This window comes from Amphibalanus amphitrite, unplaced genomic scaffold (genome assembly GCF_019059575.1).
Source record: "Amphibalanus amphitrite isolate SeventyFive unplaced genomic scaffold, NRLGWU_Aamphi_draft 000813F_arrow, whole genome shotgun sequence".
Classification (NCBI taxonomy): Eukaryota; Metazoa; Arthropoda; class Thecostraca; order Balanomorpha; family Balanidae; genus Amphibalanus; species Amphibalanus amphitrite.
The window spans coordinates 47,290-61,562 of record NW_024882307.1 but is presented as its reverse complement, the minus strand read 5'-3'; the positions used below and the strand labels follow the sequence as shown (position 1 = coordinate 61,562).

General features: G+C 48.7%; 1 protein-coding gene across 1 annotated transcript in view; it reads left to right on the top strand.

Annotated features, from left to right (window-relative positions):
* Positions 1–9,882, top strand: part of LOC122366520 (sialin-like) — an 84,319-nt gene extending 74,437 nt beyond the window's left edge. Inside the window, exons 9-11 of the mRNA XM_043338868.1 lie at positions 7,059–7,178; positions 9,089–9,213; positions 9,554–9,882. Of these exons, the coding sequence (XP_043194803.1) occupies positions 7,059–7,178; positions 9,089–9,213; positions 9,554–9,781 (473 nt within the window). The 3' untranslated portion in view covers positions 9,782–9,882. The remainder of the gene's footprint in view (positions 1–7,058; positions 7,179–9,088; positions 9,214–9,553) is intronic.
* Positions 9,883–14,273: the final 4,391 nt, after the last annotated feature.

Below are 14,273 nucleotides of genomic sequence, written 5' to 3'. Positions count from 1 at the left end.
ATATTCCTCTCGCAGCTCGACGGGGTGGCCCCGGTCACCCGAGTGCGGCTGTCGCCACCCGGCGCGCCGCCCCTGACGGCTGACACCCGCCAGCTGCTAGCCGAGCGGAGACAGGCGCTCCAGGCAGGCGGACAGCGCGACCGCTACAAGGAGCTGAACCGCCAGTGCCGCGGAGCGATACGGCGAGACCAGACTGCCCACTATCAGCGCGAACTGGACAAGGCGGGGCCGGGCAGCGTCTGGCGCGTGCTGCGGCCTATCATTGGCAGTAAGAAGGAAACTGCCGTGCCCAGTGCTACCCCTGATGCACTCAACGACTATTATGTCAGCATTGGCCCTGCCACTGCCGCCAGCGTCCCGAGACCTGCTGCACCGGTGCCCGTCCGCCTGCCACGAGTGACGACAAGTGGGTTCCGGCCACAGCCCATCGATCTTGACACGCTGTGTCTGGTCCTGTGGTCCATGAAGCCGTCTAGAGCAACCGGACTTGACGGGATCAGTGTCGACATGTTCAGGAGATACTTCTGGGGTACTGGACAGATTCTGCTCGACATGATCAACACGAGCCTGGTGACCTGTCAGGTGCCGGCGGCGTGGAAACACGCGCTTGTCACGCCAATCCCGAAGGGGAAAGGACCTTCAGCTCCAGCCAACACCCGCCCAATCTCGATTCTGCCGGGAGTGATGAAGATTACTGAGAGAGTAGTGCAGCTCCAGCTCACTCAGTATCTGGAGACCAAAAGCTGCTCTCCAGCGCCCAGCACGGATATCGGAAGGGTCACAGCACGGAGACCGCTCTCAGCGTCATCACCGAACACGTCCTCTGCGCTATGGACTGTCGCGAGATATCTGTGCTCGTGCTACTTGACCTATCGAAGTGCTTCGATGTGGTACCGCACGCCAGACTACTCGATAAGCTGGCGCTGTATGGCGTAGACACAGAGTGGTTCGGAGACTATTTGCGCGGCCACACTCAGCAAGTGCAAGTGATCGGTGGTGACGGCACTCCCATGTGTTCCGCTGCTAAGCCCAACTCCATCGGGGTCTTCCAGGGCGGATCGCTCAGCTGTGTCTTGTACACCATCTTCACGAACGAGCTCAGTTTGTTTGTGCCCGACGGGGTCCGAGTGGTACAATACGCGGACGACACACAGTTGCTTGTCAGCGGCAAGAAAAGTGAGCTGCCTGCTTTAATTGTCCGCATGGAGCAGGCCCTTGTCAGTGTGTACGACTGGTTTTGTTCAAACGGGATGAAACTAAACGCGTCCAAAACCCAGGCACTTGTGCTCGGTACACCTGCTATGCTGAGAGGTTTACCGCCAGTGGCACTAGACTTCCTAGGAACCACCATACCCGACTCTAGAGTAGTGAAGAACTTGGGTGTCATCATGGACAATTATCTGAGCTTCCAGTCGCATGTGGACCATGTAACATCAAAGTGCACGGGCATTCTTCTTGGTATGATGCATGCCAAACATGTAGTTCCGAAAAGTGCTGTCGTGACGATCGTGCAGGCTCTTGTGACATCAATCATTAGATACTGCATCTCAGTTTACGGTACATGTAATGCAACGCAGCTACATAGAGTACAGAAGCTCCTAAACTTTGGTGCCAGAGTGGTTAGCGGCCGGCGTAAGCACGACCATGTAGCGGACGTTCTCCGTGACCTGAACTGGTTAGACGCGCGTGGCCTTGTCACGTATCACCGACTGTGTCTCACCCATGCTGCCATCACGACCGGTAGTCCCGAATGCATCGCTATGTGCATCGGCCCCAGTAGAGACCACGTGTATCAGACGAGAGGCTCCTCTCAGCGCACGCTACCGAGGATACACTCTGAGTCGGGTCGCAGGCGTCTCAGCTACGGTGCTGTCCAGCAGTACAACCAGCTGCCATTCGACACAAACACTCGCCACTTCAAATCAACCCTGAGACGCTACCGGAGTCGTCCTCCCCTCCGACCTGATCAAGTATCGCGGTGTATTGTATTGGCCTGAATGTATTTTACCTCGTATGTTTTCAACCTTTGACGTGTGACGATGAAAAACCATATTCGATGGATTCGTTATGAAATATATTCTGATTCTGATTCTGATTCTGATGACGTCACGCGCACGTGCAGTGTCGAGGTTCGAGTCCCGGGGGGTGGATGGGTCGCACGTGGCACGCGCTGGAAAAAGGTGTTTTTTCTCCAAATTTTGCTCGGCTCTCAAGCTTGCTTCAAGGCATCGGCAGCCGGGTTCAATCGCCTTTGACAATAAAATGCATGACGATCGGCGGCGGGTGCCTCTCATTTGCAGATTGGCCAAGTTATTTATTTTGATAAACAGAGGCGAATGAAGGTGTCGATTTTCGGTAAATAAAGACAGTTTTCAATGCGCTTAACCGAATGCACCGCGTTTGCCGCAGTGCGCCACATTTGTCCACATGCGCTATTTTTGCCGCAAATCGCAAAACTTTGTCAAATATGGTCCGATAAAGGTGCAATTCGGTGGAAGGATGCATGGCAAAACGACAGGAATAAATGCACCACTTTTGTCGCAATGCGCCACATTTGTCACTAGGCGCCATTTCAACCAAATACGATTAAGAATAATGGAATGACACGAGTAGGAGAAGGGTTAGGAACTCTTTTTTAGTTAATCAGTTAATCTGATAGTTTGTGACCTCACATGACCCAGTGGTAGTGGTAGGTGTAGGTGTTGTGGTAGTGGTAGTGGTAGTAGTATTGGTAGGGGTAGTGGTAGGGGTAGTGGTAGTAGTATGGGTATTAGTAGGGGTAGTGGTAGTTGTAGGGTAGGGGTAGTGGTAGGGGTAGTGGTAGGGGTAGTGGTAGGGGTAGTGGTAGGGGTAGTGGTAGGGGTAGTAGTAGGGGTAGTAGTAGGGTATTGGTAGGGGTAGTAGTAGTAGTGGTAGGGGTAGTAGTAGTGGTATGGGTAGTAGTAGGGGTAGTAGTAGTGGTAGGGGTAGTGGTAGGGGTAGTGTTAGGGGTAGTGGTAGAGGTAGTGGTAGGGTAGGGGTAGTGGTAGGGGTAGTGTTAGGGGTAGTGGTAGAGGTAGTGGTAGGGGTTGTGGTAGGGGTAGGGGTAGGGGTTGGGGTAGTGGTAGGGGTAGGGGTAGCGGTAGGGGTAGTGGTAGGGGTAGTGGTAGGGATAGTGGTAGGAGTAGTGGTAGGGGTAGTGGTAGGAGTAGTGGTATGAGTAGAAGTAGTAGAAGTGTGGTATAGGCCGATCCAATGTGACGTGGTGACCTATACGACCTGGCCTCACCGAAGGTGACCTGGCCTAACCCAGTGTGACCAGGGATAACCAGCTTGACCTGAATTGACCCCGTATGATCCAAATTTCATCCACCTAAGCCCTCAGAATAATTATTATGTTCAAAATTTTCCTCTGCACGTTTCCGTCCACAGCTCTGCTTCCAGACGACAGATCAATTTAAATCAAACACCATTCGGAAGCAAATTGGCTGCTGCCGCATTTTCTGGCTACGCCGCGAAGCAAGTGGCGCAGCCGCTTGTCTATATTACTATTTGTGGTGACGTTACGAAGGTCGCGACATGGTGTTACGTAGCGCGGGTTACAGGTCACACCGTTGCACCTACCGCGCTGAAGTTTGCGCAACTCATAGAACAAGGATGGACAACGTGCCTTTGATGGGTCTCAGCTCGATCGGATCGATAGCGAGCGCGTGGCGCGTGCCCAAAAAGTGCAAATTCGCGTCATAGACTTTACATGTATTAATCGGCTGGCAAAAACGGGCGAAAACAGCCAAATTTGCCCGACACGGGTCCGGTCCCGGTGCAATATCTCGGTAACCGTGGGCCCGACCGGTACGGGGAAAACAGCATCGTGTAGAGAATCGAACGGGCTATCGAATGATGTGCGGTGCAGGGGTTGGCACGTGTCACGTGCACCGGGAGGACACTTTCTTTTGAAAAATGGACGTTTTGGACGGATTTTGGAATTTATATTAATTTCAGGTGATCGTCAGACGGAATGAGTTGAAACAGCGCCTATTAGCAATAAAAATGTACCGTCTCTCATGGAAAAATTGTGAAAAGCTAATTGATCAAAAACAATGAGGAAAAAATCGCTGAATTAAATGGTATTTGTCCAAAATGTGCCACTAAATAATTACACGGATTTTGCTGCTTAACCCGCGCCCTGCTGGGGGTCCTGGATTTCCACGCCCTGCTGGGGGGGGGGGGGGGGTGTTTGAACACCCCCCCTTCTAACTCGGCTCCTGGGCCACGTAGCGATACGCGGAAGGCGGCGTTCGAAAGAGCGTCAAAAATAATGAGGAAATCACTTCGGTCAATTTTTTGGTCAGGTCAAAGGTCAGGTCACCAGAGGTCATTGAAGGCAAAATTTCGCCGATTTCCAGGTCGAATGTCGAAAATTTCCAAGAAGCCAACGCATAACTCGGGAACCAATAGAGCTACAGCGCCGCGGAAAAGCGCATTCGATAGCCCTATTAACGCCCTTTCTGAGTAATTCTCTCAGATTTGACCTAACGTCAACGGTTTTTCCTGCAGGGGGCAAAAACTCCAAAAATAGCCGATTTTTTCGGAAACAGTTTTTCTGCAATAACTTTTGACCCAAGCATTGTACGAGCTTACTTTTACCGGCATCGTGTTCCTCTCGTCAAGACGCATCGAATGAACTATAACTTGACCTTGAAAGGTCAACTTGAAAATTTGACCTCAGGTCAAGGTCATGACCTGACCAGAAAGGGTCATGTTGCATATCAGTCGATCCGTATCGTCGAGCTGAACACATCTAAGGCATTTTCATCGCTCTAGCATGCCTCTATCAAAAGTTATTTGCGAAAAACTGTTAGATACCATTCGTGACCTAAGATGACCTCAGGGCATAAACTGGGGTCACGGACACCATTTTCATGTTCAGTGTGTCTAAACCACTTGTAATTCAGTGTTTGGGAGGGTTTATAATGTCTTTCGTCCAAAGGAGGCGCATTTCAATTTTCTACCATTGACTTATAATGGGGAGGTCGCAAAATTGACCTGACCTTAGGTCATCGATATCAAAATTCTGAGATATACATTTTGTACATGCTATTGCTCTTAGCAATCGCTGAAAGTTTCAAAGCGATCGGTCACTCGGTGTAGCTATGACAGACATTGAAACTTTTTATGAGGTGAGGTCACTTCAAGTGACCTGGTGACCTGACCTTGAATGACCTTGGTCTGAAATTTTTACAACATGTGTAGAATTGATGTATGATAAGGTGTACCAAAAACGGCGGCGCTCCGCGCCGCCGTTTTTGAGATATTTGCGAAAAACCACAAGGGGGGTGTTCAAACACCCCCCCCCCCAGCAGGGCGCGGGTTAACCTGATACGTTTGACAATTGAAAATGCTATCATTGGAAAGAGCATTCAATTCTCTCCAAGATCCAATCATCACGTTTGCATGACAAGCAACAGTATTCTTAAAAATATAAATGTTTTAAACCTCTGCAAAACGATTTTTAGCGAAAATTATCTACGCCTTTCATTTGTCATAAAACTACGCGCCTAAATTATAAAGCACATTTAACAGATTCTGAAGTGGAAAGCATGCTTATCAGACACAGGCACCTTGATGCGGTGGATATTTTTTCCACAAACCAAAACGTTTAGCCGTCAAAAAGCAATCGACCGAAATGGATAGATAACCCAACCGACACAAGAACAACCGAACACCCGCCGATCGAAAATATCCCTTTTCGCGTTGCGGAGCACGTGGGTCACCCTAGTGTTTTTCTGTTACCAAATGTACGTGTTGTTTTCGGCTCCCACGGTCAATATCAAATAAAATGTTAAACTTTAAACCAGGGATGCGGAGCCGGAGCCGGAGTCGGAGCCGGAGCCGCCGGAGCCGGCATATTTTGCCCGGAGCCGGAGCCGGAGCCGGAGCCGTGAAACAATATAGCCCGGAGCCGGAGCCGGAGCCGGAGCCGCCAAAAAAGGGGGCGACTCCGGCTCCTTTTTATTTTTTGAAGAGGAAAAAATAATTGACCTAGTTCGGTTTGACAGAAGTACAAGGCAGTAAAACATATCGTACTATTGGTCTCAATATAAGTGCCCAGGCGACCTGTAGTTTTGATGCGGTGAATACCCTCATCCTCGCCACAATGCGAGTGGGGGTGGCGCTGGCTGGGAGGAGGGGTGCACTCGGCCCGAGTTGTGGCGAGGGTAAGGATATTCACCGCATCAAAACTACAGGTCGCCTGGGCCCTTATCTTGAGACCAATAGTACGTCATGGGCCATCAAGTGAATGAAAAAGCCGAATATCCCCAGTATCCCACAGTACGCAATCAACTTCCTGTCTGCTCCTCCCCCCCTCACGTCTATTGCATCCCCAGAACATGAGGACCGGTCATCAGGTGACGGCCATTGTTTTGAAGCCAGTGCAGTGGACTGCGACTCCCAGCACCGTCTCTTCCCATCCCCCCCCCCCACCCCCCAATGCAGCCGAGATGGGTGTCAGCTTACGATGGTTCAGTGAACTCCGATTTGCGGCGACTGCGTTTCCAATGCCATCGCTTCCTAGTCCTTTGTTCTGCCAGTTCTCTCCGAGGTGCGTTTGCGCGGGGACGCGGTGAGCCGGTCATGGCAAGAGTAGGATAACGCGTATAACCAATCCAATTTTTCTTCCACCCGTATTTAATTGATTGCATAGGGGATGTACTGAGTCGGAGCCGGAGCCGCCGGAGCCGGAGCCGCCGGAGCCGGACCATTTTACTCGGAGCCGGAGCCGGAGCCGGAGCCGCCATAACATTTCACCCGGAGCCGGAGCCGGAGCCGGAGCCGATTTTTTTCTCCGGAGCCGGAGCCGGAGCCGGAGCCGTTTGAAATTTCCACGGCTCCGCATCCCTGCTTTAAACCAAACTGCGCTAGTTTGTGTGGAGCTGGGCATAAGTAAGTTCAATTACGAACAATAAAAAAGAAGTGCACTGATTTTATCGGTATCAACTAAACTCGGCATTTAACTTGTTCTTTTGATCCCCGGAATGTTTTGCATTATATACTGACAATAACATGACCAATTTCAGGCCTTCTGCTGCCCTCGTGTTGTATGGCAGTGTTGATTCTTCTGCCGGCCAGTCAGCGAATTCTTGGTGTGCTGCTTTCCTCCGTGGCAGTGGGGGCTTCTTGTCTGGTAACCAGTGCTGGTAAGGAACACCCTGCACCACGCGAGCATTATCCGGGTAGCGCCTTCCTTTGGTTGCAAAAACGAAATACGCGCGGAGGGCAATACGTGCTCGTAGCGTTCTGGGTGGGTGGTCTGCGTGCGCTGAGTGTCATGTCGTGAGTTCGAGCCTCATGGCCATGTTGTATTTAACACGAACCAAAACCTTTCTTGCTTATGCGACACTGACAAGCACGGTAATTTATTTTTTCCGATATCCTCTCAACAAAGTCGAAATCGTCTTTGGCCATATTTCTGAACCCCTTTCAACTCGTAGATTCTTCTTGACCTGATAAAACCCACTAAACCCGAGCGTATCAAACAATTAAATAGCATTTTGCGCAACTCTAGAATAACTTAGAAATCCTAAGACAAATAGTGGCTAAAAGTGTAGCTCCTAGATTTTAGCTATCATTGTTTAATCTTTTTTTGCTGGAAATGTCAAGCGTGACGGTGAGTGTTGCCAATTGGAGCACAATCGGCCCAGCCACTCTCACAGCGAAGAAGTGACCCCAGCATGTGCAAATGTGCAGAAGCATTTCTACCGAGTATGAAAATGCACATGAAAATGCATCGCCCGGTGTCGTTCTATCTATGCGACACAGGCTTCAGCGTAATTGGCCCAATAATTGCGGTGTTATTGTAAGTGGCACAAGTTTAATGCCTCCGATTTGGCACGCGTCACGTGCGGTGGAAGTTATCCATACACATAAAAAGCTTAATTAAGAAAAAGAAATCACATCAAACATACTAAAAGGATGTGGCTAATGGCTATTGTTTACGGCAGAATGCTGCTGCATCAAATAGATCAACCGGCCGAGCGGTTACATAAGACTGCGGAAAGTGTTACGGGCTTGGTCAGGCCGGGTCGGGTGAGGTCGGACCACTCATCCAGGTAATTTCTTCTTAACTCTCGCCCCGCTGGGGGGTCCAATTTACCCCCCCCCCCCTCTGTGGTTTTTCCTGAATAGCAAGAAAACGGCGGCGCGCAGCGCCGCCAAATTTTCAGTACCTTACCGAGCATCAATTGGACAGTGTGACTGTGGACACCTCCACACAACATTTCAAGTCTTAGGTCACCTTAGGTCAGGAGTTATTGAGGTCAAACTGAGGTCATGTTCGAGCAAAAATGAGCAAAAGACATGAAATCTTGAAACGCTCACAAGAGCTACAGTTACTAAGCAATTTCAGAGTTCTTTATATGGTCGTGTAGAAGAAAAAGGCGCTATAAAACTGGATCTCGGATTTTCAAAAAAAAGGTTTTGACCCTCCAAAATTAAAAAAGTTCATTTTTATTAGAAAAACGCAAAAAAAAAAATCCCAAAGTTTTTTTTTTAATTTCGACAAAACCGGAATATATGTGATAGTCCCTGCGCTCTTCTATCTACATACCAATTTTTAGATCAAAACCTGTTTTTTGGGCCAAGTTATAGCGGAAAAAATGTTCAAAATTGATGACGTCAAATTTTTTTCTCAATTTTGGCAATTCTAGAGCACGTAGCGCAAAACAAAGACCACCATTGAACTCCCCGTGACGAGCTGCATCGAATCGATACACATTTTATGCAAAAATATCAACTTTGAAATTTGACCCAATTTGACCTGACCTTGACCTGACCTCCACCAAGAAGTGGCCTAAACCGTTCCTGAATGAATGAATGAATGAATGAATGAATGAATGAATGAATGACATCTTTTTGATTGTATGTATGACTGAATGAATGCTTAGATGACTTCAATGCTTTGCTTAAAATGATCATCGGAACACACAAAACCAATACACGATGACCCACGTCAGCGTGAGACAGAAGGTACATACCAAGTGTATTCCGTACCACCTAATCAAAATCAGCTCTTACAAGGCTGTCAATGTTTTGCGACCCCGTTGGGCAGGTCCGGTGACTGCGGCCGGGGACCTCGCTCCCCAGTACACGGGCATCATCTGCGGAATCGCCGCCTCGATCGGCAACACACCGGGCTTCCTGGTGCCCCTGGTCGCCGCCGCGATGACGCCCAATGTGAGTGAGCAGCGACCGGTGGGCCACGGGTTGATTTTATCATTTGAACATTGTTGAATGGTAGTTTGTGGTAGGTGAGGGCCTTGGCCAATGCATCGAAACAGAGATGCATATTTATTTGATATTTTCTTATTGCAGCACTTAGGTAACGCGGTTAGGCCGTATGTTAGGTATTTGATGGTATTTTGTTGGTAGTCTCAGAGTTATAAAGTATTTCTATTTTCGCAAAGCGTGTTTTTTCGTGGCAGCATACCCATAGTGCCTGTGAGCACATATCTCAACTGAATTCGCTCCGATCAGCCGTCTCCTACACGCTGTCTGCCCGTCCTGCCGCCTCCAGGGGACGCTGCAGGAGTGGCGCTGGTTCTTCAGCATCACAGTGGCGCTGATGGTGCTGTTGGCGGTGCTGATCGGCACGCTCTGGAGGTCAGAGCTGCAGCCGTTCGCCGCCGCTGTGCTGCCGCCTGCCGCCGCGCCGGGGCCGCAGCCGTTCACAGGGAGCATGGAGTTCCCTACCGCGGCGCCGGCAACAGCATCGGGGGCCGCAACCGAGGCAGAAGCCGCCTGAGTGGCCTGTTTTGTTCGGCAATTCAAGCAAAAATCAATGTGCGAGTAGCTTATTACATGTATTGGCTGCTAAATATATGTACCTAATGCATATCTTACAAATGGATTTTGAAAGCACAAGCAATCTTTACAATCAATGAAAAACAAATATTTTAATCCATTGACAAAAAAGGTGTGGTCACTAGCTAGCCATACCTATAAAAGAGACACCTCTGACAAAACAGAACTTTGAAGAGCTGTAGGTACCTATGATTTTATAGAACGAAAAACCAAAGTCATGGTGGAAAGATTCCAGATCATTTTACTTGCCGTCCTGCAAATGCCTGGCATCAACCAAGGCGTATCAACTATGGATATCAACTCTAATTTTTACACGATGCCTGGGCGCACCACAAGCGCTGCGCCAAAGCGTGTAACTGCGAAAGCCCTGTATTCACTCATCCAAAGACCGCTGCAAAGTGCATTTTACTTACATCAATATCGGTTAACGGCGTAACCTTCGCCCCAGTGGGGGGAGGGGCATATGTTACCACCCTGTCGCGTTTTTGCGTATGAATAAAAAACCGCGGCGCGTAGCCCCACATCGCTTGGAGTAGCTTTCTGTACATCAATTTTGGACAATGTGTGAAATTTTTCACCCCAGGGCATGTCAGGACGTCAGGTCACCAGGTCAAGTTAACTGGCCAAGCCTAAAAAGTTTGCAATCATGTCCAGCCTGCAGTGTTTGTCAGAAACGTGGTGGATTGCATGATGTTATGGGCGCCTATACTTTGTATTTCTCGGATTTTTTTTTTAATATCCGTGACCTAAGGTCAGGCCAGTGGCGTGACCTTACCATTATAAGTCAATGGAGAAAAATGAAAATGCCTCTAGATCCGTGCGTACGCATAGGAACAGTCCAAATATTGCAGAATCATAATGATTTGGACCACCAGTGACGACCAAGGTGTTTCTTTTTTTTTGCTGATGGCCTCTAGAAAGGGCATCCGAGGTCATTTGAGGCTACACACAGACTTTTTTCCAATAACTCTTGATCGGAAAGAGATAGAACGCTGGGGATGGTCTCATTGTGTTTGTCTTGTTGAGACGCATCGACTGATATGCAACATGACCTTTTCCGGTCAGGTCATGACCTTGACCTGAGGTTAAATTTTCAAGTTGACCTTTCAAGGTCAAACATTCGACGCATTTCGGCGAGAGGAACACGATTCGGGAAATATAAATGTCGTGGCTCTTTTTAGTCAAAAATTGTCGAAAAACACTTTTCGTAAAAACAGCTATTTTTTAGTTTTTGCCCTCTGGAGGCTAAACCGTTGACCTGACGTCAATTTTGATAGTAATCTTATCAAAAGAAGAGTTTAAAAGCTATCGATTGCTTTTTTATGCGTTTTTCTGGCTATCATAGTTACTGGGATAACGCCATGTTTTCTGAAAAATATAATGAAAATTGGCAAATTTTGACCTTTGATGACCTCTGGTGACCCCAATATTACTCTAAGATGAAAAATGACTGATATACTTTCAAGCGTACGCGTTGAGTGCTATCGACAGCTTTTACCGCGTCTTTCTAGCCCTCTTAGTTTTCGTGTTAGAGGTGGGTGGTAACATATGCCCCCCCCCCACCCCCACTATGGCGAACTTGGCTGAGACCGCCACTGGGGCGCGGGTTAACCCTCGCCCGTATTGGTGTTTTTCCAGCCGCGAACGTATAAGGGGGGGGGGAGGTCCAACGGACCCCCCCCCCTTGCCGTTTCGCCCCTGATCGAGCTAGAGCTTCGCGGAAAAAACGAGCGTGTTGCCCGTGACGAGAGGAAGCCGATGATACCCCATTTTAAGGTCCTAGGTCATTGGTTAAACTTGCAGGTCAGGTCAATGACCCCAAAGGCGGGAAAATCGGGACCTGTTAGAACGTCGTAAAGTGTGGCTGCTATGGGGTTTTTCGGGGTGCTGATCACGAATATCATGTTGGTTTTGATCACATATGATGTCTTCATGTATTTAGGCCAGGTCGGGTCAGGTCAGGTCAGGTCAACCAGTAAGGGTATTCGTAGTAGGTGGCAACCGCCTCTGACAGCTTCGCAACATGTTACGAAGGCACCAAAACTACTTCGTAAATGTTCATATGGTTGCTAAATTCGAATTCAGCTCCAAAAACTGGCCTAGAAACATGTAAAACTCGAAAAAGTGAACCGAGGTCATCAAAGGTCAATGACCTGACCTGACCTTCAGGTGACCTTGACACCCACCCTAATGCATGGGGGCAACATCACATCACATGTTTGAACGCTTGAAACCACGAAAAGACTGCAAACGCGCGGCTAATGCGAGCCGACACACGCCGAATCGCGATTCCAGCCAAACATGGTCTCGAAAAGTAGGTCACAGGTCAAAGGTCATTTGGGTCAGGGTCATGAAATGTTCAGGGTAGGTGTAAAATTGATGAACGCGAGGGTACTGAAAGTTTTGTCGCGATCGGCCGCTTTTTACGTGAGTTATTCGCGAAAAACCATTTGGGGGGGTCCGTTCGACCCCCCCCCCCCTATACGGGCGATCAAATTTAATCCCCGAAGAAGTAATTGGTTTCGTCAATTTGTTAGATGCGTAGGTAATGTTTTAACCCGCGCGGGGCTGGGGTCTCCAGCCGAACACGCGGGGCTGGGGGGTAAATTTTACCCCCCTGTTATCTCCCGAACTAATGGTCAGATTTGGAAAATTCAAACGCCAATCGAAAGATCTCATCACGAACAACTAAAAACATGTACATAATTTTAAGTTTGAGGTCAAGGTCAAGGTCAGGTCAAGGGTACAAATTGCAAGTTCCTACAGTATCGGCCTTGCACCGTAGTTGCCGAAGAATGGAGTCATGGACTGAGACTGATCGCCCAAAACGTGTTCTTAGGCTACCAAGACAATATTCGTTGCATACAATATCATTCAGAGGTCAAGGTCAAGGTCAAGGTCAGGTCAGGTCAGGTCAGGTCACCAAAAAAAAAAATATAGAAAAGGGCATGTGCGATACATGTTTTATGGGTCATTTTACTCATAGAATTCAATAGGCACATTCAATAAGTGATATGGACCACCTCTGGATGAATTTCAGGTCGAGGTCAGGTCAAGGTCAGGTCAAGTGAGGTCAAATTTTGAAGTTGGTTGTTAAGGCCTAAAAAGGTGTCTATCTGATGCAGTTTTTTCACGGCGAATCGAATGGTGCTATGTTTGTTTCCGTACGAGGTCTAGAACTTCCAGAAAAGTCATTTTTCAAAAAATTTGTGTGTCGTTACGTCATAAAATTTTGAATAACTCCCACATTTTTGAACCGATTCTTCTAAAACTTGGTATGTATGTGCACATAGACCACTTCTCTGAAATGTATTCCGGTTTTTTCGATACACTCAAAATTTTGGATTTTATAATTATTTTCCCAAAAAAGTCAGTTTTTTGAAAAAAATGTGGGCCAAAATCCAAAATTTTCAAAAAACGGAGATAGCCATTTGATAGACAAAGTAAAATTACGTATATCCTTTTTTGTTACGTCTTGATTCCTTTAAAAATGAAGATGTTAGCGGCGTTTGAACTTTTGCCGTTTTTGAGGCGAAAATGGCGAACATGACGTCACTAAAACGCCAATTTCTCAAAAATTTTCCGACGGATTTCGCTCAAATTTTCAGGGAACGTGTCAAATTGATGTAAGAAAAGGTACTGAAAGTTTTGAGATATTGCAAAAATTCGCGAGGGGGGGGTAAAATTTACCCCCCCCCCCAGCCCCGCGCGGGTTAACACTACACTTAGGGCGTGTACTTGCAAAGTCGTCCATAGTTGAACATTCCAACTCTAACGGTATAGTCCAGCCAGAGCCCGGTCTCTCGCAGAGCCACCACACAGAGGTTTTCTGCCACGTCGTTGGGCTGATCGTCGCGCCAGTGGGTGAAGTCGAACGGGGTACCGTCCAGCCAGCGGAAGTCCCGAGTAGTAGACGGTCCGGTGTGCTCCAGGCCGATGAAGGCGCTCTCGTGCAGGAGATTGTGCCTCACAAAATCATTTTCCTCCTCCGAGTGGATCGAGGCTAGCTTCGAGCCAGGGCGCAGTTGGCGGCAGGCAGTCTTCGATGTGTTCCAATCCAGCTTATCCGCTTGCAAAATGAAGCAGGTTCTGCCCGATTCGAATTCTGTCCAGTCTGGGTCGCAAATCTTGGTCTTGTTGTCCCCAATCAACTGACAAGTGCCTGTCTCGGTGTGTTCGGAGCAGGCAACGGCACGGCAGCCTGGCTCGAGCAAGCAACGCATGCCGCATTGGACGCAGCTGCCAGCGGCCGGGGTGGCCAGTGTGCTGCTACCGTGGTCGCCCCAAGGCAGTACCGGTACCAGCCGAGCCTCTGAGCTCGTCATCAGCTGTGGCGCCATCAGCAGCAGTGGCAGACACAGCTGCGCGGGAGACATGCTGACTTTCCTGAGCGGACCGAGTGTAACGAGTGTCTGCAACAAGGCCTTATATAC